General features: G+C 42.8%; 1 protein-coding gene across 1 annotated transcript in view; it reads right to left on the bottom strand.

Annotated features, from left to right (window-relative positions):
- Positions 1-9,322: 9,322 nt before the first annotated feature.
- The window catches only part of CFAP95 (cilia and flagella associated protein 95), a 200,086-nt gene continuing 182,924 nt past the window's right edge, over positions 9,323-26,484 (bottom strand). The window contains exon 6 of the mRNA XM_085640791.1: positions 9,323-9,819. Within this exon, the coding sequence (XP_085496917.1) occupies positions 9,637-9,819 (183 nt within the window). The 3' untranslated portion in view covers positions 9,323-9,636. The remainder of the gene's footprint in view (positions 9,820-26,484) is intronic.

Genomic DNA, 26,484 nt, shown 5'->3' with positions numbered 1-26,484 from the left:
CGTATTCTCGTACCAGTCATTGTTTGTGAGGTAAGTTGTTGTAATTCACTTGGTCCTGTGGAGGAGTGTGGCTCAATGGTTAGAGCGGCAGACCCTGAAGCAGAGTTTTGGCCAGGGACCAGGGTTCGATTCCCGCCTCGGCGGGGCTCGGGCTCAATTTCCTCGGACCTGTCTATTCTCGCCTCGGTGCCTATTCTATCATGGGCCCCACGCTGCAACTCTGGGCAATAGCTTGCTTAGCCTCCACACCGGCCCCAACAGCGCTAAGGATGCCTGGCTTCACCCTGGGGGTGCCCAGGAGTGGACACTTCACAGGGAAAGCCAGGAGGGGTTCCACAGCGGTATGAGTATCAGCGCCAGGAAACCGCAAAAGGCGACACCGCAAGGTGGCCGTCTGGTGACAGTGCGCTCTATAAGTACCTTTACATTTACATCTACCCTACTCCACTTTCCCCCCCCACTCTCGTTCTTCCCTTGGAATGTTCTGACAGTAGGTGAGTTAACATTCCACAAATGCCTCCAGCTGACTGGAACCTGTTGGTGGTGTAAGACGCATTAAAGATTCCCCTTCACTTACCTGGTGTCACGTCTTTTCCAGACTGGCGATGACCAGCTGCGTGGGGGCAGCCATACCACCATCCCCAGCTGTAATCTACCTACGTTACAGCAGTACTCCACGACAGCGGTAATTTCTGGAAGATCATCAAGGTACTTCCTTCACTACTTACAAGGTACTGTCATTCAATTTTTAAGGGGAACCGTTCTCCCATACTTCACTATTGGAACTTTACAAGTCTTACCGTTTACTGTATTTACCTACAGATCGGAAAAACAAATCAGCAAATGCTGTAAGCAAAGCCCTGCCCATCTCTCCTGGATGCCATGAATAGCCTGGTTTGCCCAGCTTCCTCCTGTTATACCCAGCATAATGAACAACGGATAAGGAGGGGTGGATGGGGTGGATGGGTCGTAATGACTAGTACAAGGACTTTAGGAGGAAGACTAATAAAGATTACGGGTAAGCAATCAGGGACATTACCTCTATGTCCCGAGTTCTCGTCCCAGTCATTACTTATGAAGAATAATAAAGTTGTACTGGTCTTCAGTATAGAAAACAGAATTACACTTCACTACTGAAATACCAAAAGATCCAGTGATTTAATTATATTGGATTTATACTTTCAATAAATAAAGAACTATTTTATGAGCTCACAGAATTTAGAACCATTACTCCAAAGTTCACTCCGTCTGCATCAATACCATGCATTCTATAACGTTGAACAAAAGTGCTAGGGACCGCGTGGGTCACTGCCCTGCGGATTTCAGGTAAAGGAATACCATGACTACTGCCCAAGAAGCTGGCAACCCTTTTGTTGTTCTCCTTTAAATACCTTCAGGAAGGAGATGATCTGCTATACAGTAAGCTAAAGCAATTGTCATTCTGATCCATCTACTTAGCAACATTGGGGAAGCTTGTCCTGCTGCCCCAAACATAACAAATACATGAACCCTCTTCCTAAAGGAGGTAGCCTTCCGAAGGTAAAGAATGAGACATTCTGACATTCAGCAGAGGAAGCCTTTACTCTTCAGGAGAAGGTGATGGGAAAAAGATTGTAAGACTACCTCTTGATAACTGACATATGAATCTTAAGGAGAAAATGAACCACCCTATGCTTATGAATGAATAGAAATTGAGCCTCACATGGCAAAGTTCCTAAAACACCAATTCTCTTGGTAGAAGGAATGGCCACCTAAAAGGTAAACTTCATTGTCAGGATTTTTTTGTCAATGGAACCCAAGGGATTTGGCAACATTAACATTGGATACAGAGACCAATACGCTTCCTGATACATCCTAATTTGAATTTTCATTAATGGCACAGATATGCATGGAATAAAGCGATATCTAGGGCTTATCTATAGTCATTTTTAACTGTAACCCTGCACTTTTTCAAGAGCAATACTTTATGACAAGCTCCCAAACTTTTTAACTTGGTTCAACCCATTCGGGTGGTATTCACCTACATTGTTGAGAGGAGGCACCTATGATCAAGCATGCCATCAAATGATAGGTAAGTTGGCTCCTCTAATATTGAAAATACACTCCTGTAGGACATCATGTTAAGCCTTAAAAAGAGGACTGGCTGACTCTCGGGCCATCGCCCTTTTGTGGTGTGAGCTCAGGGGAGATGGGCAGGGCTTTGCTTACAGCATTTCCTTGTTTGTTTGTCCTATTTGGAGGTAAATACTTACCTCATAAGTAATGAATGGGACGAGGATGCAGGACTTAGAGGTAACAAACTTGATGATTCAAATGTGTCTGTTGCAAGTTTTAATGACGAATGTTTAAGAAAATATTAGCGTTTGCTTCAATTATGTCAGTTGTCTAAAATGTTCCCTATGGATCTCTTCCACCAGAAGTGTTTGATAAAATGCTTTTGTCTTGCTTGAGACCTTGAAATAACTCTATCTTTCAAATTGGATGACATTATTTGTCATCAGATGCAACAGATGCAAAAGACTAGGAGCAGGAATGCCCAATATCGGTCATGATATGGCGCATCCATCTCACTGCCTGCGCTGGCGCACTAACTGCTGCCTAGCGCCAATACAGACACACTTGCACCGTGATGAAAGGGTGCCTTTATTAAAGGCAGGATATTTTTTTATGCAGAAAGGGACAACTTCCTGCACAAAACAATGCTCTAAGGCGTTTTCCTCTTTCTATGTGTGCTGCACAATGCAGCACATGTAGAAAAAGGAAAATAAGAGAAAAATGAAGATATTTATCCTTGTTACGCCTTCCCTCGGAAGGCAAAGCATTGTGATGCATTCACAGGTCTACCAGTATTGGTAATTCTGGGAATGCTTCAGAATCCATGGGTGGATGCTTGAGAACACCCACGTTCCACCCATGGAACGTCTTCCTGGGGCAGAGTAACACATGGCGGTGACTTGCACTACCTTGTATTACTTCAGATTTACCAAGCCACACAGGGCCATGCAAGGTGGCCTTGCATGGGTTGGTAAATCTCATTACAGGTTTTGCATTGCCCTGCACCCTCTTGTGTGGTGCAACAGCGACGCAAAATCCTTGATAAACATGCCTCTTGGTTTCGACACTGCTTATGAGAGTAGGTAATTATACTGCTTCTTCGGACTGCTTCACCCTGTCTTGGATTTGATTCTTCTCCATTTGTTGATTTGCATCTTCATGTTTCCTGTCTACAGGCCCCTGTCCAAGGACTCCTCACTCATTACACTTTCTAGGTTTTCTTCTAGCTCAAAGGGTGATTTTTTCTTCAAGGATGGAGTTATCAGGTTGTTACACAAGAAGCTTTTTATCGCCTGATTTTAGCAATACCACGTGCTTTTTCAGCTGTGATATTAATTTATTGATTTTCTTTCCAAACTCACAGCCTGTTCAGACAGCATTATCTCCTGGGATTTTATGGGGTTCTGGAGTCCTTCATGACTTCTGGCTCTTATTGTTCGGGGTAGCATCTTTGGAAGATGCCTGGATGCTGCTCTCTTTCTCCTTGCAGTATGCAGTCAGGAATAGCAGGCATTGTAATGGCACTCCCTTTCCCACAGAAAATGACTTCTCTTTGTATGTCTCAGTCTGGTCTTGCACTACCAAAGGGTCCTAGATCTCCAGATTTTCCAGTACTCTCGAGCCTGTGTCAATATTATGGATACTCTCAGGCCCATGGGTATTAATAAAACTCTTTGTTGTTAGACTGGCTATCTTAACCTTTATGGTAGGTGACCAGAATACTTCCCTCCATCACCTAGAACTAGAATGACTGTTGGTTTCTGACTTGGTGATAATATTATTTTTCTATTAATGTTTTTTTTCCAAGTAATTTAAATAAAGTTAGGAACCAAAGCCATGCAGACGCAAAAGGCTTAAATCAGCTTGGTGACGACGGCAGCACTACCAGGGGTGCAACACAAAAAGATGGGCTACCCTCCCATCCATATATGAGAAGGGGTCCCTGAGTGTACCATATCTTATTGAACTTGGGCTGAATGTGGGCCCTTGATGGGTGGGGGGGCTGAAGAGCTGGGGGCCCTGCACATCAGGGGCTGCATGGGCCTCCGTTACGCCCCTGAGCACTACAAGAAGCATGCGGTCTAAAACAAAATAATTTTGTATTTATTTCGATTTAATTTCCCTCCAACTTGCTGTCCTGTTTCCACCATGTTTGAGCTGTTTGGCATCTGGCATACTTCAGGTGAAGTTTCTGACTCGGATCCCAGGCTACGTAATGATTTTCACGTCTCGATAGCTCAATTGCCCCTGGCAATTGGCAGCACTTCAATGTGTTATCATTGAACTCGCCCTCTTTGCCTCTAGCTTTTATTTGTGTATGGCACAGCTTGGGTGCTCACAGCTTGGGTGCTCACATCACTTCTCCTCCAGGTCCATTACACACCCTTCCCCTGAGGCTGTCAAATAGGAGCATTGGTTCATCCCAGAACCACAAGGCCTCTAGTGAATGCTCGACCTCGCTGATTAAGACATTGTATCATGCCTTTCTCGACATCAGTAGTGATTGGTGAGGGAATGCTTTGATGGCATTTATTGTAATACATACACTATTCATGGTCAACATGAAAGAGCCAACAACGATGGAATATGGTATTTAATGGTTTCACCTAATCTAATGCTATCTCTGGTTGTAAAGGCTCTTCTTAGTCAGCCGGCTCTTTTCAGAGATGGAATGACTACATTTTCTATACTTGTGCTCATGGTGCAAGGCATGCCTCTCCCCATCCTAATTGTCCAACACAACAAACATTAGTAAGTAATTCATTACAGAAGGGGTCATACCTTGACCCAAAAGTTTTTTTTTGGGACCTACATCACTTGGTCAATGGGCACCCCAGCTTCCATCTTCCCTTAGCATACTCTCCCTCCTTCGTTGAGTTGTAGGACACATTTACAGTGTCAGTGGTCAGTGACTAACATTGAAATGTGTCATAATCTGAGCTGGTAAAATATGTCACACAGAATTGCGCTTGGGTGTCAACAGCTGATCTGAATCCTAAACAATTAAAAGTGAAGCTTGAGATGTCTTGAGATGGCACTGGAAACTTGAAATTGGAAAAAATCTACATGTTGTTACCAAGCCACATACAGTGGTATCCTTTGGGGCAGTCCCTTTCCTCCGCCCCTAAATGTCGCCATGGACATATAAAGTAGGGAATATGGAGAGGTGTTTGCAGCAGGCCTGGCCCAACCTACTAATGCTCCACCCACCAAAACCATCCTGATATCCCTTTGCCCCTTGGTAAGACTCTGGAGTATTGTTCCAAAACACTATCCTTTTGATGTTCAATTCTGATGCTATCCCTTATTGATCAATTGTAAGTGTTAATGCTTGTCCTTGAGACATGCAGGTTGACGTGACGTCAGAGACGGTGTATATATGGGCAGGGTGTTTACAATTGAGCTCAATACAATCCAATTGTATAAACAATCTCCCCAAGGCTCCTTACCACTCATATATCCCATAGAGACTACGGTTTCGAATGTGTTATGTCAGGCCTAAGATCGCCCTGATATTCACTATATTAAGACATTAGGTAAGAATGACCAGAACAACAGCATGCCAGAGTCTGGGTTGTATCTTGTTTAAGCCAGGTGGGAAATACTGTTTTAGCTTCGGAGAGGGTATTATCCACAACTTATTTTGTTTATGGGGCATGTGGGTTGTTGGCACGTACCACTAAAGGTAGTACAAAGAGGCATGTATACGCGTGTGAACATGTGTGAAAGAAACCCGTGCCCATGAAGTCTATCAAAATGTCCTCGAATTCAAGTTGTCATTGGGACATTATGAACCTAGCTAGCCACTACAAGAGATGCAAACCTGATGTAGCCTGCCATAGACCCCAGATAGCCGACCCATGCTTCAGTTCTTAATTTGTGGAAATGATAGCAGGTGGTGGCCACCTGTACTCATTTTTTGAGGCAAGTACAGTTTTCACCATTAAACTTTGACCCAGAAAAACATAGCAAAAGGCAGAAAAGGGAGAAAGGAGCAACAGATAGGGACACTGAAAAAGGGAGAAAGCAGCGATGAAACTGAGCCTGCAAAAGTGAGAGGGAAAAAACAGAGAGTTTGGAGTGGTGGAACAACGATGCTCGAGATGGACTCTGGAAAAAAGCTTTCGGTTCCTGCACTTATTACTGTTTTGCGCATTAAGTGCTGTCCTTCTTGGATCGGACACCACTTCTAAATTCTTTCACTGAAGCTTCTCAGACGGGGATCCACCGTTTGCTCTTCTGTGGGTTGTGGTGATAAATGCGGCGGTGATGCACCAACTTTTTAAACCCCCGTCTCTATTGTAGAGTGGCATGGCTTGGCTCATTGACACAATGCTCCCCAGTGCTAAGAGGGAGGTGTTCTCTCCACTGTCAGTGGTAGCCCCACACAATAACCAATGTGGACGCCATATGACAGACACCACGATACAATGAATGTAACCAGAGTACTGACGGGTTGCAGCTCCTTCTCACACGCCACCTCTAACACCACAGACGACAACCTCAAGCCAGTCAATGCTCCTTGTGCAGTCATGTCTCCCAAGGGCAAAGTTAGACAGACATTGCTGTCTGGGGTAGATTTCAGCTGCCATGCTCTCTTGGTCAGGAGAAGGCCTCTGATCATGATGTCACGGCAGGTATGCTGGCGGCCTCCTATTTTCTCATAAACAGATGGAGAAGTCTACATCAGAAAGGGAGTCTCATCATCCATATCAATAAAACCACAATGTTGTTAGCTGTGTAATAGAGTTCTAAATTAAATGATAATTGGCCTGCATTAAGCTGGACTAACACAGCCTATACAACCATCTTTTCTTGATAACATTTAAATCTATTAACCAGACATTCTCGTCTTAGAGCAGACCCTTGAAGCACCCTTCCAGTCCTTGGCATGATTTGGGGATAACCGCTGTAGTTATATATACTTTGCTGCTAAGAGGACATTTCCAAAGATCGTCTGCTCTCGATCTCATGGCTCAACACTGGTCCAGAATATCCAATAATCTTTCAGCTACTGGACTGCACGAGTGGGTGCGCTGCCTCTCCGCAGAGGGAGTGACTCTTCAGTTAGTGTAGCACATCAGCTGGTTTCACTCTCTGTGATTCACAGTTTAAAATAAAAAAAGAACAGAAATACTCTTATATACATAGATTCACTGATTTCTCACACAGGAAGATTTGCCAGTTTCGGTACTTTGCTAGAGCCAACACACTAGATGGGCAGCTGCTGTTGAGTTGATCAATCTATCCTCACATGTACTGCTGAATATTCAAAGAGGTGTTGCAACCAGCAGAAAATATGTAGCTTTACAGTGTGACCGGTTAAACTGAGTGTGTCCTTTCAACTACTGGAGAAGATCTTTTTATACACACTGCATAATTTACTCCGTGACTGGTGTATACTCGTTTGGTTACATATACGCCTATGGGAGATTTGAGCAAAGTATGACCTCACTCCCATGCAATGTCTGCACACCATTTTCCTCAAGTCCTTCGACCACCTCCCATGCAGGTTCCCTCTGTAGCAGAGAATGTCTATGTATAAAGTATTAATATGTATGCATGCTATATGCTATATGCTACCTCCTACAACTTCCCCATACATTTGGCAACTTCATTCAAACCACACACAAACAAAGGTTCAACATAAATATAGAATATGAGAAAAGTATTGACTTCTGGTTGCCCCATTGACTTGAAGAACCATCTGCAAATATCCAGCAACCTAAGTTTGAGATTCACGTTGTCTCAGAACTGATGTCAATTATTGCTTGTGATGAGAAATGCATCTCTTTAGCAAATGTTAGGATATATAACAGCAAAATGCACTTGGAGAGTTTGGTGGTGAGGAGCATGCTACGCTTACTCATTAAGGATTCTAGTAGATAACAGTCAAAGAGGTTACAAGGCAGCCAATATTCACTAGTTTGTCACCTGCTTTTTTACATGTCAGCAAAATCAACATAGTATGCATGAAATGCGGTTAACATAGGAGAGGATTCATTATAGGGGTTAATCAAGGTAGATGGGACCATCAGGCATATTAAGCAATATTCATGATAAAAGCATATGTTGTATTTTATATTTAGTTTTTGTAAAACGTTTATATTTTTGTAATATTGAATGCAGATTTGACAATGATGGATGCTCCCAAGATGGAAGCCACATTCATAAGCATCTTGCATGTCTTCCCATACCAAGATGGTGACCACATTCATGCAAGAATTAAGATCACAAACAAGAAAAAAAATAAACTTAGTATATCAAGATGTTTACAGTGAATATCCCTGCTTCCCAATAGCTGGACTTCATATGCTTTTGTCTCACTCAGTTCCAAGACTGAATTGATCTACACTGATCGTTGAATGTTGTTCCTCATTGCAATTGCTGAAAGTTCATTTGTCCCACTGATTGCTCATGGATAACTGACACTACTGTTTGTGCACATTTGGACATTTCTTCAAAGGTGATATCATTTTTTTCAGAACTGATTCTATTGAACTGAACTATGTTTGGGTTGTAGAGTTCCAATCTTCTCTTCCTTCCAAGGTTTTGAACTACTTAATTGATCTTGTGTTGCAGGACACATTAAAACTGTATTTGAATATATTCAAGGTAGTTGAGTAATTATGTTCTCCATGAATATAACTTTAAATCATTTGAAAATCTAGAATTTATACTGAGATTAGTGGTATATGTTGCAAGAGAATATTCAGAATTCACAAGCACACATAGCTGCAGAGGTTTTCCCAATCATGGTTAATGTTGTTTGCTTTCTTTAGGACTCAAGTGAATGAGACAAATCCATACCTGGTCCAAGCGAGGGTGCTATGCAGTGACATGTGTCTTTCCTACTTCCCATTTCCCTGTGTGCTCAGGAGTAGTGTTTTTAATCCTTCTCAGAGAACCAGGTGGGCAAGACAGAGCAGAATCAAAATCCATACATCTCTGCAGTGGAACTGCGAGTATAACATTTCACACTGAGTGGCTCACTGAATACCACACCGATTTGCCCTATCTCCTTTAGCATGCTATTGAAGGAATGGAGACGTAAAATATTACACGGTTAGCTATAAGATATCATGCTGCGTGATACACCTGTAAATGGCTATACTGAGTGACGAACTTCAGGCATAATAAGCAACTGCCAGTTCCACTGGGACCTGCCTTTCCTACAGTTTTAGAGCTGCATTAATTGTTCAAGACACCTGACAAAGAAAGTACAGAACATTCTATACATTTACCAAACTTTGAAATGGTTCAACAACAGCATTTAATAGTTTAAACACTTTTTATTACACAACATGTACACATCTAAGTAGAAATTCGAAGAATTGTACTGATGCCACTGGCTTGGATCCTGATATGCAGAGAAATTAACAGGAACAGTTTCATGATTTTGTTCAGCGAACCAAAAAAGATGTGACCACAATCTCCTTTATTTGAACTGGGCACAGGAATGCAACCTATCAGGCCACTTTGTATACTTTAAATGGCTTTCCTTGTCCATGACAGTCAATGGTACTTCAGCACAATGCCATGCTGCTGGAGGATAGCATGGTTTGACATTCCCTTCCATTGTTACATGCATTGTCTGATGGGATCAGTGCGCTTACATATGCTTTCTTTTATTTCCCTGTTAGCGTACAAGCCGCTCTCGTCCTGCCAAGTGTTGACGCCGCACCGCTTGCAACCATCTGTGTCCACGAACTGTGAGTGGCACATCCTATACGCCTCGGGAGGGGCGCACACACCGCGGTCAAGCTGTGTGAAGTAAAATGAGAGACACTTTAAAAACGCTGTTATATTACGTCCTCATTCACACAATTCACGCAAGAATACTAACAATTACATAAGGCATGGAGAGACCTGTAAGAGCATGTGCAGGGCATATATTCACAAATGGGATTGTGCAACCACAAAACACTCATGTCCCGTGATTAGCGTAAAAGGCCATTTATTAGGACATGGTTGCAGTATATTAACCTTATTAAACAATACCATCAAATCTGTAACGTTATGCACGATCCTCCCATATATCACGCCGCCATTCACATCTCACACCATCTTTCATTCCCCCAAGTGTCGTACCTTGTTCCATCCTTCCCTGATCCAATCCTTACATTCTTGCCCTCTCCCCAGGCTCACTTTCTTTTATCTCCCAAACATCCTCCCCTGAACTCACTCGATAAGGTACTTCACACTTAGTTTCTACCTGAGCTCTGTTCTTCTTTCCCCTCGAGGGTGTGGAAGAACCTATATGTGACTCTCCAACCCCTCAGGACTCCAGCCTACATCCCCTGCAACCTGTTTTAAATTTGGCAAACAATGCTGTAACACCATTAACAGCTCTCTATCCCGGAACCACCTCAGACTGTAGGGTAGGCGGGCTGACAAATTTGCATTAATGCCCACTCCTCCCCTCCTGGTGATGCACAGGGTCTGGAAGAGGCAGTTCGCGCATCTCCGGAACCATATATATTTCCCCTAACACCTGACCCTACCCCCTCCATTTTCCTATTCCCACCCATGTCCTGTTTTGAGCACGAAATCCCCCGGGGAAAGACTAGCCTGCGACGTGCTTTTCCCCAGGGGCCATCATTGTGAGGAAGCTATCCTTTAATGACTGAGCTCAAACTTTCACTGCAGGCCCTTGTGAGTTGTACGCACCAATTAGGACATCATGCGTTACATAAAAGCTTTCCTTATTTTGAGTTTTCCCACTCGAATTATTTTCGGAAAATCTTTATTTTGTGCACAGGAATGAGGTCTTAGGCTATACAATGAAGAGAGCTCCGAATGGCGTCCTCTCTCGCTTCTTGCTCCGAAAGTTCTGTTTTGTCCCGCCCCCCCTGCCCACGTCCAGCAGTCACCTCCACTCGTGCTCGGCCACAACATACATCACCATGCATGAGGAAGGAGATGCGATGGCCAAGACATTACATCCTCCCACAATAAATATGTATGGGGGTTGGTAGATAGGTGGGTATACAGATAGATGGATGGATGGATGGATGGATGGATGGATGGATGGATGGATGGATGGATGGATGGATGGATGGATGGATGGATGGATGGATGGATGGATGGATAGATAGATAGATAGATCATATTTGTGTTGTGCTGAGGCATTCAGGGGTCTTGATTTGTATCTTTGGTCAGGAAGGGCAGCTTGAAGACAGAAAGGGTAAAACAGAAGTGATTGAACAAGTATCAGAAGGGAAAGAAAAGCCAAAAAGAAGGAGTTAAAAAAAGAGAGTCAAAGTATGAAGGAGAAAAGGATTGCAGTGAACAATTTATTGTCTGCTCACTGAAGATCGAAAAATGTTAATTTGCAATGTTTAGAGTGGAGATATTGTTCTCCTTGCAACTGTCGCGGGAAGGTGTCAACTGTGCTTGGAACGGTTGTGACGATATTAAAGTGTACCACTTTTTTGTGAGTTCCTATAGTGAGCACTGATTAATAAAAAAAAAGTCAGGTATGTACCAGGAACAGAAGCTTGCTAACCCCAGAAAGGACAAAGGGCCAAAAGATTATCTGGTGGAGAGTCAGGGCAGAGGCTTTATCAAGATCCAGGTGCATGCACTCTTGTGAGAAAATATGGCCACAGAATTTCAGTGAGGTTGTCTCTAGCTGGCATCTTACTTTGTTGAACATGAGACATGCTTCCTGAGGAGTTTGGCATACTTTGATCAGCTTATTGTCCGTTCCCCCTTGGATTTTCCAAACACTATTATGTCATCAATGTATTTCAAGTGTTGGGTATTTCCTGAATAACTCACAGAATTTCATCATGGAATATCTTAGCAACTGAAAAAGGCCAAAGCTGGGGTGCTTGTATGGAATCAAGGCACAGTGGGTTACAAAGGTTATTGTGTAGTATGACCCTTCCTCTAGTTCAAGGTGGCTATGGCCTCTGTTTAAGTCCCGAATGTAGAACGTGCGGGCTCCATTTATCTGGTCAATCATGTCTTGGATTCTTGATACTCTCTCACGTTGACTGGCCAGATATGTCTGATGCATGTCAACACAGATGCAAATTCCACATTCAACTTGTTGTTTAGGTACTGGGACAATGGGGGAGGTGCGTAGAAGTGGCCCTTTAACAAGTTTGATGAAATTGTGTTCGAGGAGGTTCTGGACTTCTTCTTCTACTTTTTTTTTGGTGCCGAATGGGAAGCCTCTGAAATCTTGAGCTCCGACAGTTTCATCCATGTGAAGACAGATCTGTCTGTCTTTTAATTTGCCTGTGCCTTGAAATAGGGTTGGAAAAAGGTACTCCCAATCACCTTCAGCATCAGTCGACACCTCATCTATAGCCATGTATAGTATCTGCAAAAGGCTTCGTTTGATGGCCCATCTGAATCTCAGGAGACATCCAGTGCTAGTAGCAGTTTTAACTACATAAACGTCCACAACAATGGAGTGAAAGTCATGTGTTAGCTGAGGGTGAAAGACATCAAGATATCTGAAAGGGTTATCCGAAGCCATATGTGGCAATTCATATCCTGGTCAGCAGAAGATCAGGTTTATGAGGTTGTTTGACAAAGTCAATGTTGGTCATAACGTTGATGGTGGCACCAGTGGACCAATATCCTATTGCCACACACCCTAATCACAAGATCAGATAGTCCATCATTATCTTCAGATTGCACACTACTCTCGATTGAGAAACTCTTTGCACTTGTATGATGTTCATTGTCCAGTGATGTTGATCCAGATGATGAGGAGGGTGATCTGTGTCACACAGGGACCTCGCTAATCCGGTGCTGTGAATCAGTTGCATTCTTCAGCTTTCTATAAGGATGAAGTCTTGGTCACTGGGGGTTTGTTAGCTGAAGACATTCAAAATGCCATGGATTCTACAGACACTTTGAAAGTGGCCCAATGTGCTGCACTAGTGGCACCTGCTTTGTGAAGCTGGGCACATGCCTGAATGCGGGAGGTGGAAGATGCAGTAACAGCAGGCAGAAAACATAGTGACAGCATGTGCAGGGTCCTTCATTAGCAAGGTGCATTCCTTCTAAACAGTTAGTAGATGTGTTATTACATTCTTGAGTTTGTGGTGACCCATGACCTTAACCTGACTTATGAACGCGCAGGATGTTCCACTCATAGCATGGATATCATCTAGTTTCCTTGGTTTTTGCAGCAGCTACTTTTGGAATGCACCAGATTCACAGCCAGCAATTACATGAGAGTGAAGGGCTCCTCCCCGTTCTGGCCCCAAATTAAGGTGTATGATGTGGCAGTATTTGGTACCCACTCATTGAAAAGGACCTGAATTAGGTTGAGGAGGATATGCTTATATAGTATTGATAGAAGACCAGACTGCAGTTGGTCTCCCTGATACATACAATGATATAAGTATGGCGTTTAGTATAATTTTATACACTTTATAGCAGAGTGACAAGACAATGGTCCTGAAGAATGCATTGAACCTTGTGTCATCTTGCAGGAACATGTTGACCTAGTCAGATAAGGGAATATCTATATACCTATCGTCACACTACTTTTTATCCACATCCATTGGGAAAGCTATTAAAGTCTAGTTTCCTTCTGAGATGTTTTTAAATCACTTTTGATTTGCACTCTGCCCCTCAGTCACTGTTTTCCATTGGAGTTAACAAAACACCTCGCGTTCCTCTCCATTGGGAGAGTTGTAGCCCACATAGTGCACCTTGCGGGCACTATGTGCAAGTGGGAACCCAATGATGAAGCATGTCACCCCAGTGGTGAGTGAGGGTTCTCGTCTTTAAAAGACATATGCCCAACTTAGAGTTATTGTACACGTTGTGCTTTTTTTGATTTATTAAGAATTTTCCATTAGGTACCTGTTGTGAATAAGAGTGAAGGGCTTCTTCACAGTTGTCACTGGCAAAATTACAGTGCTGACCATGCTCTTTTAGTCTCATAATAAATGTGTCCACTGTTTTGCCAGGTTTTTGCGAGGTTGAGTGGAACAGAGAGAAAGCTCCCAGAATCCACATTTTTCTTTGACAGGACGTATGTCATCCGCCTGTGCTTCAATCCATCACATAATACTCCCGCCACCTCTTCAAATTTGAATATCACGTCACGAGTATATGGAATAGCACAATGTAAATAAGAGGCAGATAAGGCACATCTCATTCTCAGTGCCAAATGCAACCGGCATAAATGTCAATGTCCTTAATCCAACCGCACCCTCTAGGCCCTAGACTGTTAATGCTACTGATACTGAAAGGTGGCAGGTCTCAATTGAAAGTGAGTCAAAGACTGGTAGATGCCCTGAGTAACCGGCTCAGGCATCAATTTTGGAGGTCTGTGGCTCACGTTTGATAGTGGATTTTTCATCTTCAAATGGCACTCTTCACATGATGCAGGCTGGCAGAGTTGAGGACACCTGGGAGCTAGGATGAGAATCACCAGAGTGATGTAACATATGTGGAAACCAGGTCTCTTCATCGCCAATGTTGACCTGTAACTATTAATTACGCCGAAGCAGAATCATCTGTGAACTAAATTGTTTCATTGAGAGCTAGTACCTTGTTAGTTCTTGCTTTCAAGAAATCATTTTTTTCTTGAATCTTGTCTTTATTTTGTGCATAGACAGTGTATGCATAAGAACAAGGCTTTGGGCTATCACGTTTAAAGCATGAACTATAAAAAGTGATAAAATCACACTGAAAGGATAACAACCCCCATCAGTGTAAACATATAAACAATGATAAACACCCGCACAACCACAAACTAAAAATGTCATTCAGAGAAAGGAAAGTGAGAGAGAATAAGTCTATTTAATTTCATTCTGAAAGTGCCAACACAATATAACTTTGTTACTTAAGGTAGCAAGAAGAAAGAATGGTCTAAGATTATTCTGCTTGAGTTTTGTCATTTAGGGGTGTTACTAAAAGACTGTGTCTTCTTTATTTTTTTCCCTCTAATTTTGTGTGCTTGGATTAAAGGTGCAGGGTTTAGAAGTAGGTTTGAGGTCTGATCTAATTTTTATACATTGTAAGAATCTGAGACTATTAAAACCATATTTGATCTTTTGGCAGTGTTTAATTATTTTATTGGTTGGTGAAATGTCTGGCTCATAAAACTCTTAGCCAATATGTACTTCGCATTTACCTACAGACACAGAAATGGCAAAACCCTTTGATATATCATCCCTCATTTCTAACGAGCCAGTATTGATAGCAGCCGAACGGCCAAACACCTCACGCTTCAAATATTCAATGCAAGTTGCAGTGGCAGGTACCTGTGAAAAAAATGCTGTTGCTATACACATAGGATACTGGTGAAAACATGGAACAATGGTTTCCACATATCAACAGAGTTCATAGCAGCAAGGTGTGCCATTGTTATGTGTGATACTTTTAGCTATTCCTGGCTTTTTACCCGACTGCACTTTACTGCTGGGGATTTTGAGCCCATAGTTACAAAGTTAACAGCAACATTTCAAGTTCCAGGACACAATGTGATGCCTTTTAAAAGGTCAGGCCTGACAAAGTGAGACATTTGCCATGGGGACAATAGGCAGCTATAATGTCCACACAAGACCAGCACCACCTAAATGTAGTCAGACAAAGAGTGCAGAAAGGTAATGGCAAGCATGTTTTAAGTATCAAGCTTCAGATGCTTTTGAATGCAGAACTACACATTTACCTGGCGCAATTCAAAGCTTTAAAGGTTTCACAAGGTACTATGCTGTTGGGAAGGATAACCACCTCTACATTGTCATAATATTGAGTAAGGAGCAGATGAATGGCTCCCAACTGTGCTCACAAATGTGTTTATCAACCCCTTCGCCGTGGGGGTAATTCCCCTATGGCGGGGGTGGAGCGAGGGGCAGCAACGTGGTGCTCGTGACGAGCCCAACTCGTCATGAGTCACAGTGGAGCTGTGCTCATGACGAGCTGGGCTCGTCACGACTCCGCCAACTGATTAATTCTCCCGCACAGGGGCGAATCAATCACGCGTGCATGGACCGCGGTCATTATGATGAGCCCAGCTCGTCATGAGCACAGCTCCACTGTGACTCATGACGAGCTGGGCTTGTCATGAGCATGGAAGGGGCTAAACCATTTGAATATAGTACTCTTACTTTTTAATCCATTAATAGCACTGCAAAGCAGAGCGAGTCCTGACAGAATGTGTGTGAGAGGTAATATGATGTGAGAGAGGGTAAGGAGGTGTGAGTGAGAATTCCATACACAGACTTCATATGCTTAAAACAGTCTTACATATGCCCATTAAACACACTGACAATGGGAAGACACTACATACCCTGCATTACTTCTTTTAAATTAAATATGTGTTTTATAACAATCAATAGAAAAAACGTTTTGTACCCAATGGAAAAATTCTTTTTTTATCTTTTTTGGGGCTTAGGCAGCTGAATAAACACTGATAAGCACTGACTTTAAAAAAGGTTTGGAGAACACTGAGCAAACACCATTGAAATCCACAGAAAATAAACACTGAAAACAGAAAAGCCTAGCTATACAATAATCCCAAATGAAGGGAGTATGGCATCCTCTTGTCCTTCTTGGTCTGAGTGCAGTCTTGCCCCATGCCAGCCTATCTACCTGCTTATTGCCTCCTCTCATGCTTAGATCAGTAACCATCACATCGCATGAAGAAGGACACACAATAGTCAGGCCCACAAGCACGACACACAACTGCCCCAAACCTACAATTGGGCCCTTTTATAATGGGTTAAAGAATTGTGCAGCAGGGCAGGAGTACTAATGCACAGTGGAGTGGCACGTCACTGGCAGTCAGGTTTGACCCCCAAGTATTGCATGCTGGCCGTGTTCTACCATCAACTGAAATCTGTCAGTGGTAAGCCCCTGAAATATCTTTAGAGCAGGGTGTGCAATGCATGTGTGTATGGCGCACATGGCCAGCAAAAAATCAAACACGGATGCTAGAGTGGATCAATTTCTCTATTGCACGATTTTGCTGCTGGCGTCATCGGTGATTAAGTTAACATGGATTGAGCAAGTTTACTTTGTATCATAACAAGGGTAATCGCAATAGGGCAAAAACACTGTCTGCTTTAGTTTTGGTTGGTAGGTTAACTTAATAAAACATGGACCAAATATATTGTTGTTTGTTCATTTTTGAAATGTAAAAGAAAAAATACAGTTGCATAATTTGATACTAGACAAGCATCCAAAACAGAACAAAAGAGAATTTGTTACGTTTTACTAGTATACAATGCCTGCGATGGGACCCATGCCGTTAACCGTGTTTTTTTAATGTTGTATAATGATGGCTCGTGTGCAGGAGATTGGGGAAGTTGCTTGGCTGCTACAGCAGTCCTGTGGAGAGTCCAAAGCAGGGCCTCCCTGGACACAGATCACAGCTGTGCTTCACTGCACTAATGAACACCAGAGCCAGGACATCTGCAGCCAGGCTGGCCCAGCACACCAGCCATTCTGGTTCAAATTACTTCTGAGGGTAGACACCATACAGCAGTGCTCGCATTAAATCACAATAGCAGACGACTTCAATGTGCCTCTTCTGGGCACAGAATAGCGTGCACACCTGTAGCATAGTTTCTTCAACTTTAACTTACATGATTTATGTTTTTTACACAATTCTCAGCCTCACGGAGTTTGGTCATTTTGTCGCTCTTTAAACAATACATTTTACTGTGCTACCATTTTATCAACAGTAGACAGATTAAAGGCTTTGTAGGCCCTTTCTGAATTAAAACCTGTAGGCTGAGAGCTCTGATGAGCATGCATTACCCCCACTGAACCACCTTACGAGGCTGTAACAACTTACAGAAAAACACATTTTCAGGTGGAAATGGGGGGGGTTGGAGCCTGTTCCATTAATTATCCGCACAGAGGGCCATAAGAGGAAGCCAGGGGTACCAGCTGCAGTCCCTATGCTCTCATTAGGCACCCCTCGTGTTTCCCTTCCTAGCCTATTCTCAGAGGCCATGAATACCAACAGTGCTGTAACAGGCAGCCATGTTTGCTTTCTGCGATTTTCACTGCTTTTCATAACCAAAGCCATTTTATTAGCAAATAGGTGGCAGGTAAGGGGTCCAAGGTGGGTCACGGGGGCCAACCAGGCAGTGCCGCGTGGTTCCAATGGGTAATTATGGCCCTCTAGCTGCACCGGTCATTCTGGTGAATAAATGCCTATGGTTTCTGTTACTTTTTTGCATCTTTCCAACCTCATTACCTTGTGAAGACCTCCGTATCTGTTTAATCTTAGATTTTTGTGTATTTCTAATGTATTCCTTGCAGTGGTGGAAAGGTTCGAATTTGCAAGTGTTTGTAAGTTCGTAAACCAGTTGTAAACTTATTTTAGTGGTCTGGGGACCAACCTAAACCCGGCAGATTTTAAAACGAACAAAGTCAGTAAACCTTTCACCTTTCTTAAATGAGCGCCACTAATGAACACCATACAGAGACATGTCACTGTGTGGAGAGCACCACATAAATGGCTATTCGTATACCAGATTTCAGTGCGTTGAGAAAGAAGAAATGTAATCAATCGGGCCAAGAATGCCTATAGGATGTTTTTGAGGAGAAAACAATCACAGGCGATCTTTAGGTGTAAAAAGGCAGCTTTAGTGGAAGCAAGCAGGGCATATTAACAACAACTTCATTTGCATCTCGCCGTACAAACTAAAATGCCCTAAACAGTGAACAAATCAATTAAAAGCTAGCCCATGCTGCCTCCCCTAAACAGTTCCCACCCCTTTAAATTCCCCTGTACTTTATCCATCCTTATGCCTCCTTGAGGCTACTCTTACGTTTTCCCTGGACCCTTCTGATTTTCCCATCTGGCAGGTTTGCTAGCCCATGGACCAAGGCTGCCATCTGTATGTTCACTCCTTGACTCTTAATCTTCCTTTGACTCTTCCCTGATATCCCAAATCCCATCCGTTGCGCCCTTCGAATAGTTTGCTCTCAAGCGATAAAACCAACCTTAATTAATTTTTTAGGTCGAGTCTTCGAGCTCTGCTGTAATCAATCTGTATGCATCAAGTCCATCCGCTTGTTTGCCATTGCTTTTCATTTGTCTATGTCAGTGTCCTTAAAAATCCCTGCTTGCTAGTACTGTCTCATTCTGATCTGATTCTTTATCTGATCTCTGGGAGACTATTTTTTTCTAGGTTTCCTGCTCTATTACTGTTTGTCTGTGTTCAGCTTCAGTGCCCTAGCTGCTTACCATTTAAATATAGCATTCTTCCTCCAACCCCTTTTAACGCAACACAGTTGTGTTACTGCTGCTTCCCCTGCAGTGCCTCCAGTTCCATTGCTTGTTTTAGTTGCTTTCAGACCAGCCGTGTTTTTGGAATTTTCCCTTGTGTTCCTTTTTAACTTCTGTGCACACTTGGGCTGCGTTTTTTGTTCAGAATTCAAGATTGAGTTTCGACATGAACTTTTCACAGTTGAACATAAATTGTGTTTATTTTAACCAAAAGGCAGTTTTTTGGATTAACAAGGTTTTTTTTACATTGCTTTCATCCAAGCCCATGTTTTGGGAATATTAGCTTTTGTTCCGTTTTAACTGGCACACCGTGCGCACGTTGGGCTGTGTTTTTTTATCCAAAATCCTAAACCCAGACTGCTTTCGGACTTAAAAACAAACACTTGGCATGAGCTTCTCACTGTATTGTTAGCGTTTGCGAGGATTTATCAACTCTTTCGAAATGAAGCATCCATTACATGGGATTTATTGTGCCCCAGCATGTTCCCTTTTCTTATTATGTCACCTTCTTGCTAAAACTTGAATTTTTTCGGTTTGATAGTTGTCTGGGATACTTTTGAAGCTTTTAGTTTAAAGAAAAAAAAAATTTGCTTGGCTAACCTTGCCCGGGTTAACAGTCAATGTTGTAAGGATCATGTTTACATGGGATTTCTATCATTTCTGTGCTGGTTTGTTTCGTACACAGTCTGCCTTGCCTTATTGGGCCATCAAAAGAACCATTCTGCCTACAATTTAATGCATTTCAAACACTTTACTGACCCCTACGAGACGTGGCACGTCTCACATTCCCAACCCTACTTGCATTCCCAACTCTAATGGCCATTCAGAAGCAGCGGGGTCTTATATGTCACTGCTTCATACGTGCTTGCTTGATCCACAGGTCTACCGACCAGTCAGAGGCACAGATTTTTTAATTTTTGAAATTTCATTACCATACTAGTGGCATCATCCCCAATCACACAAGCCTTTTAGAAGCAGCGGTGTATTATGTAGGAATGCTTTATAAAGCTCCTGTTTTGTAACTAGCCCTACATTCGTTTTTTTAAGCAGTTTTATATACAGTGCACTTGAACATAAATTATTGCAGCGCTTTCCAAAATCACCAGATACATTACACAAAGACACATTTATTTATGGTATGTACAGGGAGATTAAATGATTTGCCTAAAAACACAGCATGTTAATACCAGGCCAATACTCTATTGCTTGTTTGTTTCACGCACAGTCTGCCCTGCATTATCAGGTAGGGGTGGGCGGAATTTGCGGAATTAACCTTCGCAAATTATCGCGAGAATGTTTAAAATTATCGCAAACAAGCAGAAATATCGCAAAGATGCGGAAGTTTTTTTCCGGCATGTTCGCGAGATTTTCTGCATGGTTGCGGGTCGCCAACTTACCCATGTGGTTGCTTGCGGGCGCGGCCATCTTGTTTTGAGTTGTTCTCGCGGTGCATGATCGCGAGAAGAAAGACGTGATCGCGCGACGCATGACGTCACTGCGGGCGCGAACTGTCGCGAGACAGCGCAAATGGCTAAAAACAATACAACATCTCATGGAGAACGCGACCGGATCAAGAAAACTCGTCGGCGAACGCAGGGATTCAGGTAAGGCGATCGCGCGCGCGCGAGAATGTATAATTTTACAGCGCGAGCAAGAAACAAATTATCGCCAAGCTGCGGAAACCGGAATTTTTGACATTTTCGCGCTCTCCGCGGAACGCAAAAATGTCAAATTATCGCAATTTCCGCGAACGGAACGAAATTTTTGCCCAGGCCTATTATCAGGCCATCACAAAAACAATTCCGCTTACAATTGACTGTGTTTCACACGCTTTATTGGCCCTTGTGACACGCAGCATGTCTCACATTCCCAACCCTTTTGGCCATTCAGAAGCAGCGAGTTCTTATATGTGACTGCCAGAAGCAGTATTCTGCTCACAATTCCAGTTGCGGCCGGCATGGCTTGTGGGCGGGGGGACGGGGTAATTAAAAAACAAATTACTTACCTTTCCCCTGGCCGGGTCCCACGTCTTCACTACTCCTGCTCTCCTGTTTTCTAGTCTCTGGCAGGAACAGGAAGCAGGTAGTCAGGCTCCCTCCCCTAGGCCAATCACCACGCTGCAAGCAGCATTGTGATTGGTCGGGACGCCACCCAGCCAGTGGCTTATGGGGAGGCCATTTTCTCCATGGAGGCTGCATTGCAGCCTTCATGGAGAAGGGTAGAGTGCTCATGACTGGTTTGGGCTGCCCCAGGAGGCCAACCAAACAGTCTTTGCGCACTCTGGAGTGAGCACACCACTCCTCCCCTGGTTGCAGAGCAGCCCCGACAACCAAACATAACATGGTAATAACTTTATTACCATGTTATGTTTCTGCTTCTAGCACTGCAAAAAAGAAGTGAGGTGACGCTCCTCCGCCCTAGTGGAGGAGCCGCCCCTGTACAATTTATTGACTTCGACGCACTTTACTCTAGATATTCGATGTGTAACTAACCATCTGGGCTTTCGGAAATGTTTAGAAACTTTCTTGTTTCCATAAATCGATACTATTCACTAGCTCTTGGCCTCTAGCGCGGGGATGCCTTTGGTAACCATGCGCTCTATAAATATTTTACAATTACAATTACCAGCCCTTGCTAGACACTGCATTTTTCACTTCCCCAGCCCTACTAGCCGTTGAGAAGCAGTGGTTTCTTATATGTCACTGCTTTACAAGTGCTGCTTCATCCACAGGCCTACCGACCGGTCAAAGGCAGAGATTTTTTTTTTTCAATTTCTCTACCATACTAGTGGCTTCATCCCCAAACCTTCTAGCCTTTGTTTTTAAGCCTGGTTTAAAATTGCTGGCACTTTAAATGCAATACATTGTCACTTAAGGCTCTTCCTTTACGAATACATTGACGGAGCAAAAAAGGCGCACTCTACACGTTCTAAAACACGACCCTCTAAGAGTTGCAATTGGGGAACAGGGATGGAGGTTGCAGGCAAGCCTTGTATGGCAGCCAGCCTTTTGTCTATCTTAAGCACACTTTACTATAAGGCGTTCACACCTCTTTGTACATGTTTGGGGGTGCTACAGAATGGAGACAGTCCTGCTGCGATGAGACTCCATATTCAAATGCTGTGTCTGGTTAGCAAGATGCTTTGTTTTATGGACCAGTGGTTTAGATTTTATCAAGCAAAAGGATGAAAAGGACGAAAGCAACTAAGATAGTTATCACAATAGTAAATGCAATCTGCAGAGCGGATAGAGGAAGTGAGCCATTTGCAGCGCTCTCGAGATTTGTGACACTGCCAACTTTGGGGCTGTCAGAAACCTGATGTTGACATTTACTTGCACTAACTAAACTTTCTTCAAGCTGGCAGCCAGCAGTGTGTGTTTTTCGAATTCATTCCCTCAAATGTCTTTTCTAGAATTACATCTTGTTTGGTCATACTCGAACTACATTATGAACTACAACTTTATATATTTAATAAATAGCGTTATAGTTTGTTATCAATCTGAAAGTATAAGGGTGGCTGCATCGATGAAGATGCCAAACGTAGACCTCTCATCTGAAAGTGATGCTGACATCGCACTTCAGGTAGAGGTCATTTATTCAACTCCTCTTATGAGCACTTGATCCAAAAACAAGGGCATCACCGTACAAATGTGATCCTCTCATATCTTTGCAAATCTCACCATGGAAGAGAGCCCGCGATGCACCAACCCTGAAGATGTAAATGCAAATCTTCATACAAATGCAAAAACTTGCTTAATTTATATTACAAAAATGAATACATAGAAATGACTGGAGGGTCCAAAAGATTTTCTTAGAACACTTCTGGTGGTGTTGAATGCTGGGGTTGCTGATTATCAAGGAAGTTGGTCTTCATTCCACCTCATGCCACTTTCTTGCACCACCCTAGACTTCTTGTGTCTTTCTCCCACATTTAAAAGTTATTTTTCTCCCCTGATTTCTCCCTTGGTCACTGTTTTCCTATCTCCCTTTTCCTCTTTCTTTCTCTCTTTTCTGCCTTGCTCTGTCTTGCTCTTGGTCAAAAGCTGATGAGTAAAAATAAGTCCTGGCCCAAAGAATTGTGTTTCAGTGCTCAGCACCCGTAACCACCTGCACAAATTAACCAGTGTGCACTTGAATTATTCACCCACCCCGTCCTTAGACACCGAATATTTTTTTTAACGTTCTGCTTTTGACAGATAGTCAAGGCTTTTCTGAGCCTTGTGCTGTCAGGACTATATTGACATATACTGCAACCGCGCACAGGGTGCTGCAAAACATGTAATTCCAAATAGATTGTAAACTTCTACAAACCATGACCAAATGCCAATAACGAAAATGAAAATGTATGGCTAATGCAAATTGGCAGACCACGTAAATGCATTCATAGTGGGTTAGTTGCAGACTCTCGTGAGCTAAGATGGAGGAAACTGCATGGGGGTAAACGGAAGGGCATTGCACTTGCAGTGCATATAGATGGTAAAAAGATGCCAAGGAAAAAAATATTGCCCTTGAAAAAAAGGTATCTGATTTAGATGTCTGAGTAAATGGGATAAATGGGACCGTGAGGCAGGGTAAATGCAATGAAGGTTAGCAAGCAGTTGACGTGCTGTCTAAGTTGCCATTGCCAGATTGACTATTGTAGTATTTGGGGATCTGAGAGACAATCCCCTAACTCAGGAACTGACATCCAACCGCCATCTGTTGATTTTGTAGGGAATGCATTTTTCACAGGCCAAACTTTTGTGACCTATAAATTAGAAGGGATGCCAGTGAGCTGAACGCTGGTTTTGACATTTATGTAAAGACCTCAGTTGAATGAGTTTGTCAAAGCAAATCCATATGTTTGACAGAAGTCACCTGATCAATATTTTGGGTGTCTACAAGAAACTATGAATGCAACAAATCACACCCACAGGGGAGTGATGTAGCTGTCACACCCAGAATAAGTCCAGACTCAGAGTGCAAAGATGTCAAAGGGAGAAGAGGGTTTTGTTTTGATAACTTTGATGTTTCTCGTGGACTGTGATTTGTTCTACCTGCAACAGGAGAAGGGCATTTCTTTAACCCTGATCAACAAAAAATTGATTCTTAGTCTCCCAACTGCAGGGAAGGGTTGTCCTCCCGAGTTATATCCAGGTAAAACTCTGTTTCATGGAAATTCTTTGATTATTCTAGGATCGCGAATAAATGCTGCACTGCAAATGTTGTATACTGCGGAAAGCTTTGTTCAGGAACTGTATCTCTCTATACTCAAGGACTGAGGAAGAGGTGAAGAAACTCAGGTAGAATTTCATGGTGTGGCAGGTCAAACCACCTGAGCAAAAGCAAGCAAAGAAAAACCTGGCATATAACTTGACAATACTGGTTGACCAAATGATACACCAAACTGATGTTAAGACAATGTTTTTCTAATTAGGGGTCACTCTAGCATCATTTTCAACTCACAAAACTTGTGATAAAGTCCTAGTAAAATGGCGCTTCATTAAAAAAAACAGATAGACACAGCACTGGCACTTGGTGGACGTCAGTCGTTTTCTGGTTCTGCTAACTAATCTGGAGCTAGAAGCGGGTTTTACATTAGCTCCAGTGAATCCTCTGTACTGTCATTATTAATTTGTTACATATTTTATGGTTTTTGCATTTATAAGCCGGGGACTCAAAATGTCAAGAAAAAAATGTATGAATAATTTCATAATTTGTTGCACTGTGTTCAGTGGAATTTTGAGGACATCATTACGTTCTAAGGTTGACTCAGATACCTCTGTCTTTAAGTCCATTACAATTGGCTTACGTACAGTCCTTGCTTACGAGAAGCAAGGCTGGAAGTAAAAGAGGCGCAGTTAATGCCAGCCTTGCTTCCCATAAGCAACGTTTATAAGTACAAAGTGTGTATTTACGCACCACTTGCAGTTTTTCAAAACACATAAATAAAAAGCATTTTCATTTACAATGCCAATATCTAAAACTCTCGCAAATGCGAGACCTATTGCATTGCAAATGCTTGTTTTTAAAGAAACTCCTTTATAATAACATTACACAAATTCCTCCCAGCCTGCTCCCAAGAAATGCTGTGCCAGGGTAGAAGTTGGGCTCCAACATTGCCTCGTGAAGGAAAACTGTTCTCCTCAAGAGATGTACGATGATATGATTGATATTGCCATTTGGCTACTTCGTCATCCCGCCCATGCCTTCCCTTGTCCAATAATTCCCTGTCAGAGAGCTGCCACACGGTCATCTAATAATATTTTGCCAACATTTTTTGCCATATTCGCATACCCTCTCTCACTAACTTTGTTAATCATATCCTATGATGGGGTGTGAATACCACCTCATTGCAAACACCAAATTCCTTATAACAGCTCAGCCTGGAGCAACTACTCTACACGCAAAGTTGTGATGTCTTAATATTTGTTGAATCAGATGCAGTTTACATTTATTCTAAGGGTGGGCAGAGCTGGCGTAGTGCCGCTACGCCGAGCTCCATGGAGTTTGAAAAAAACTCAGTGGAGCTTCGCTCCATCCCCCCTCCCAAGGAGAGCGGCCAGGCAAGGGAGGCGGCAGCCATGCAGGTAAGTGCCTTACTTTTTAAATTTTAAATAATTTGGGAGGGAGGAGGGGCTGGCTAACTCCGCTCCACCACGGAGTCGGAGTTTTGCCTACCTCCGCGTTCGCAATGGAGCACGGAGTAGGCAAATCTCCGTAAACTCCGCTGGCGAAGCGGAGTTACCCGCCCCAGGTTAATTTATTCTTAGTTAATGCATATTCTGTACCCCACCAACCCATTTCAGCAGAGGAAGGGCAAAAGGGTGTCTGGTGGTTTTAGTATCGCTGATTACAACCCTGAAAGTGCAAAAATAATATTTTCGCATCAGAATTTTATCAATTTATCTTCTAAGTGTTATTCTGACATATTAATATTCAATTATTATAATAGCATCTTTGATAGCTCGCATGCAGATGGTAGAAGCCCTGGAAAGGGATTTGGACTCCTACATACAAGGAAGAACGTGAGATTTGTTTACAATATGGAGCAGGGACTTTAACATCACCAGATGCCCTCTTCCTGCTAAACAATTCTGTGGCCTAACTGATATAAAGGAGAGGGGTTAGATCATTTCAGACATTGTTCTTATTGTAACATCCTAAATGATTTGATGCTCAAATATAACTTTATAAAGGCAGAGATGTATTATTATATCTGT

Source organism: Triturus cristatus, chromosome 2_1 (assembly GCF_964204655.1).
Source record: "Triturus cristatus chromosome 2_1, aTriCri1.1, whole genome shotgun sequence".
NCBI classification, from domain to species: domain Eukaryota; kingdom Metazoa; phylum Chordata; class Amphibia; order Caudata; family Salamandridae; genus Triturus; species Triturus cristatus.
This window is presented reverse-complemented; position numbering and strand designations above follow the sequence as displayed.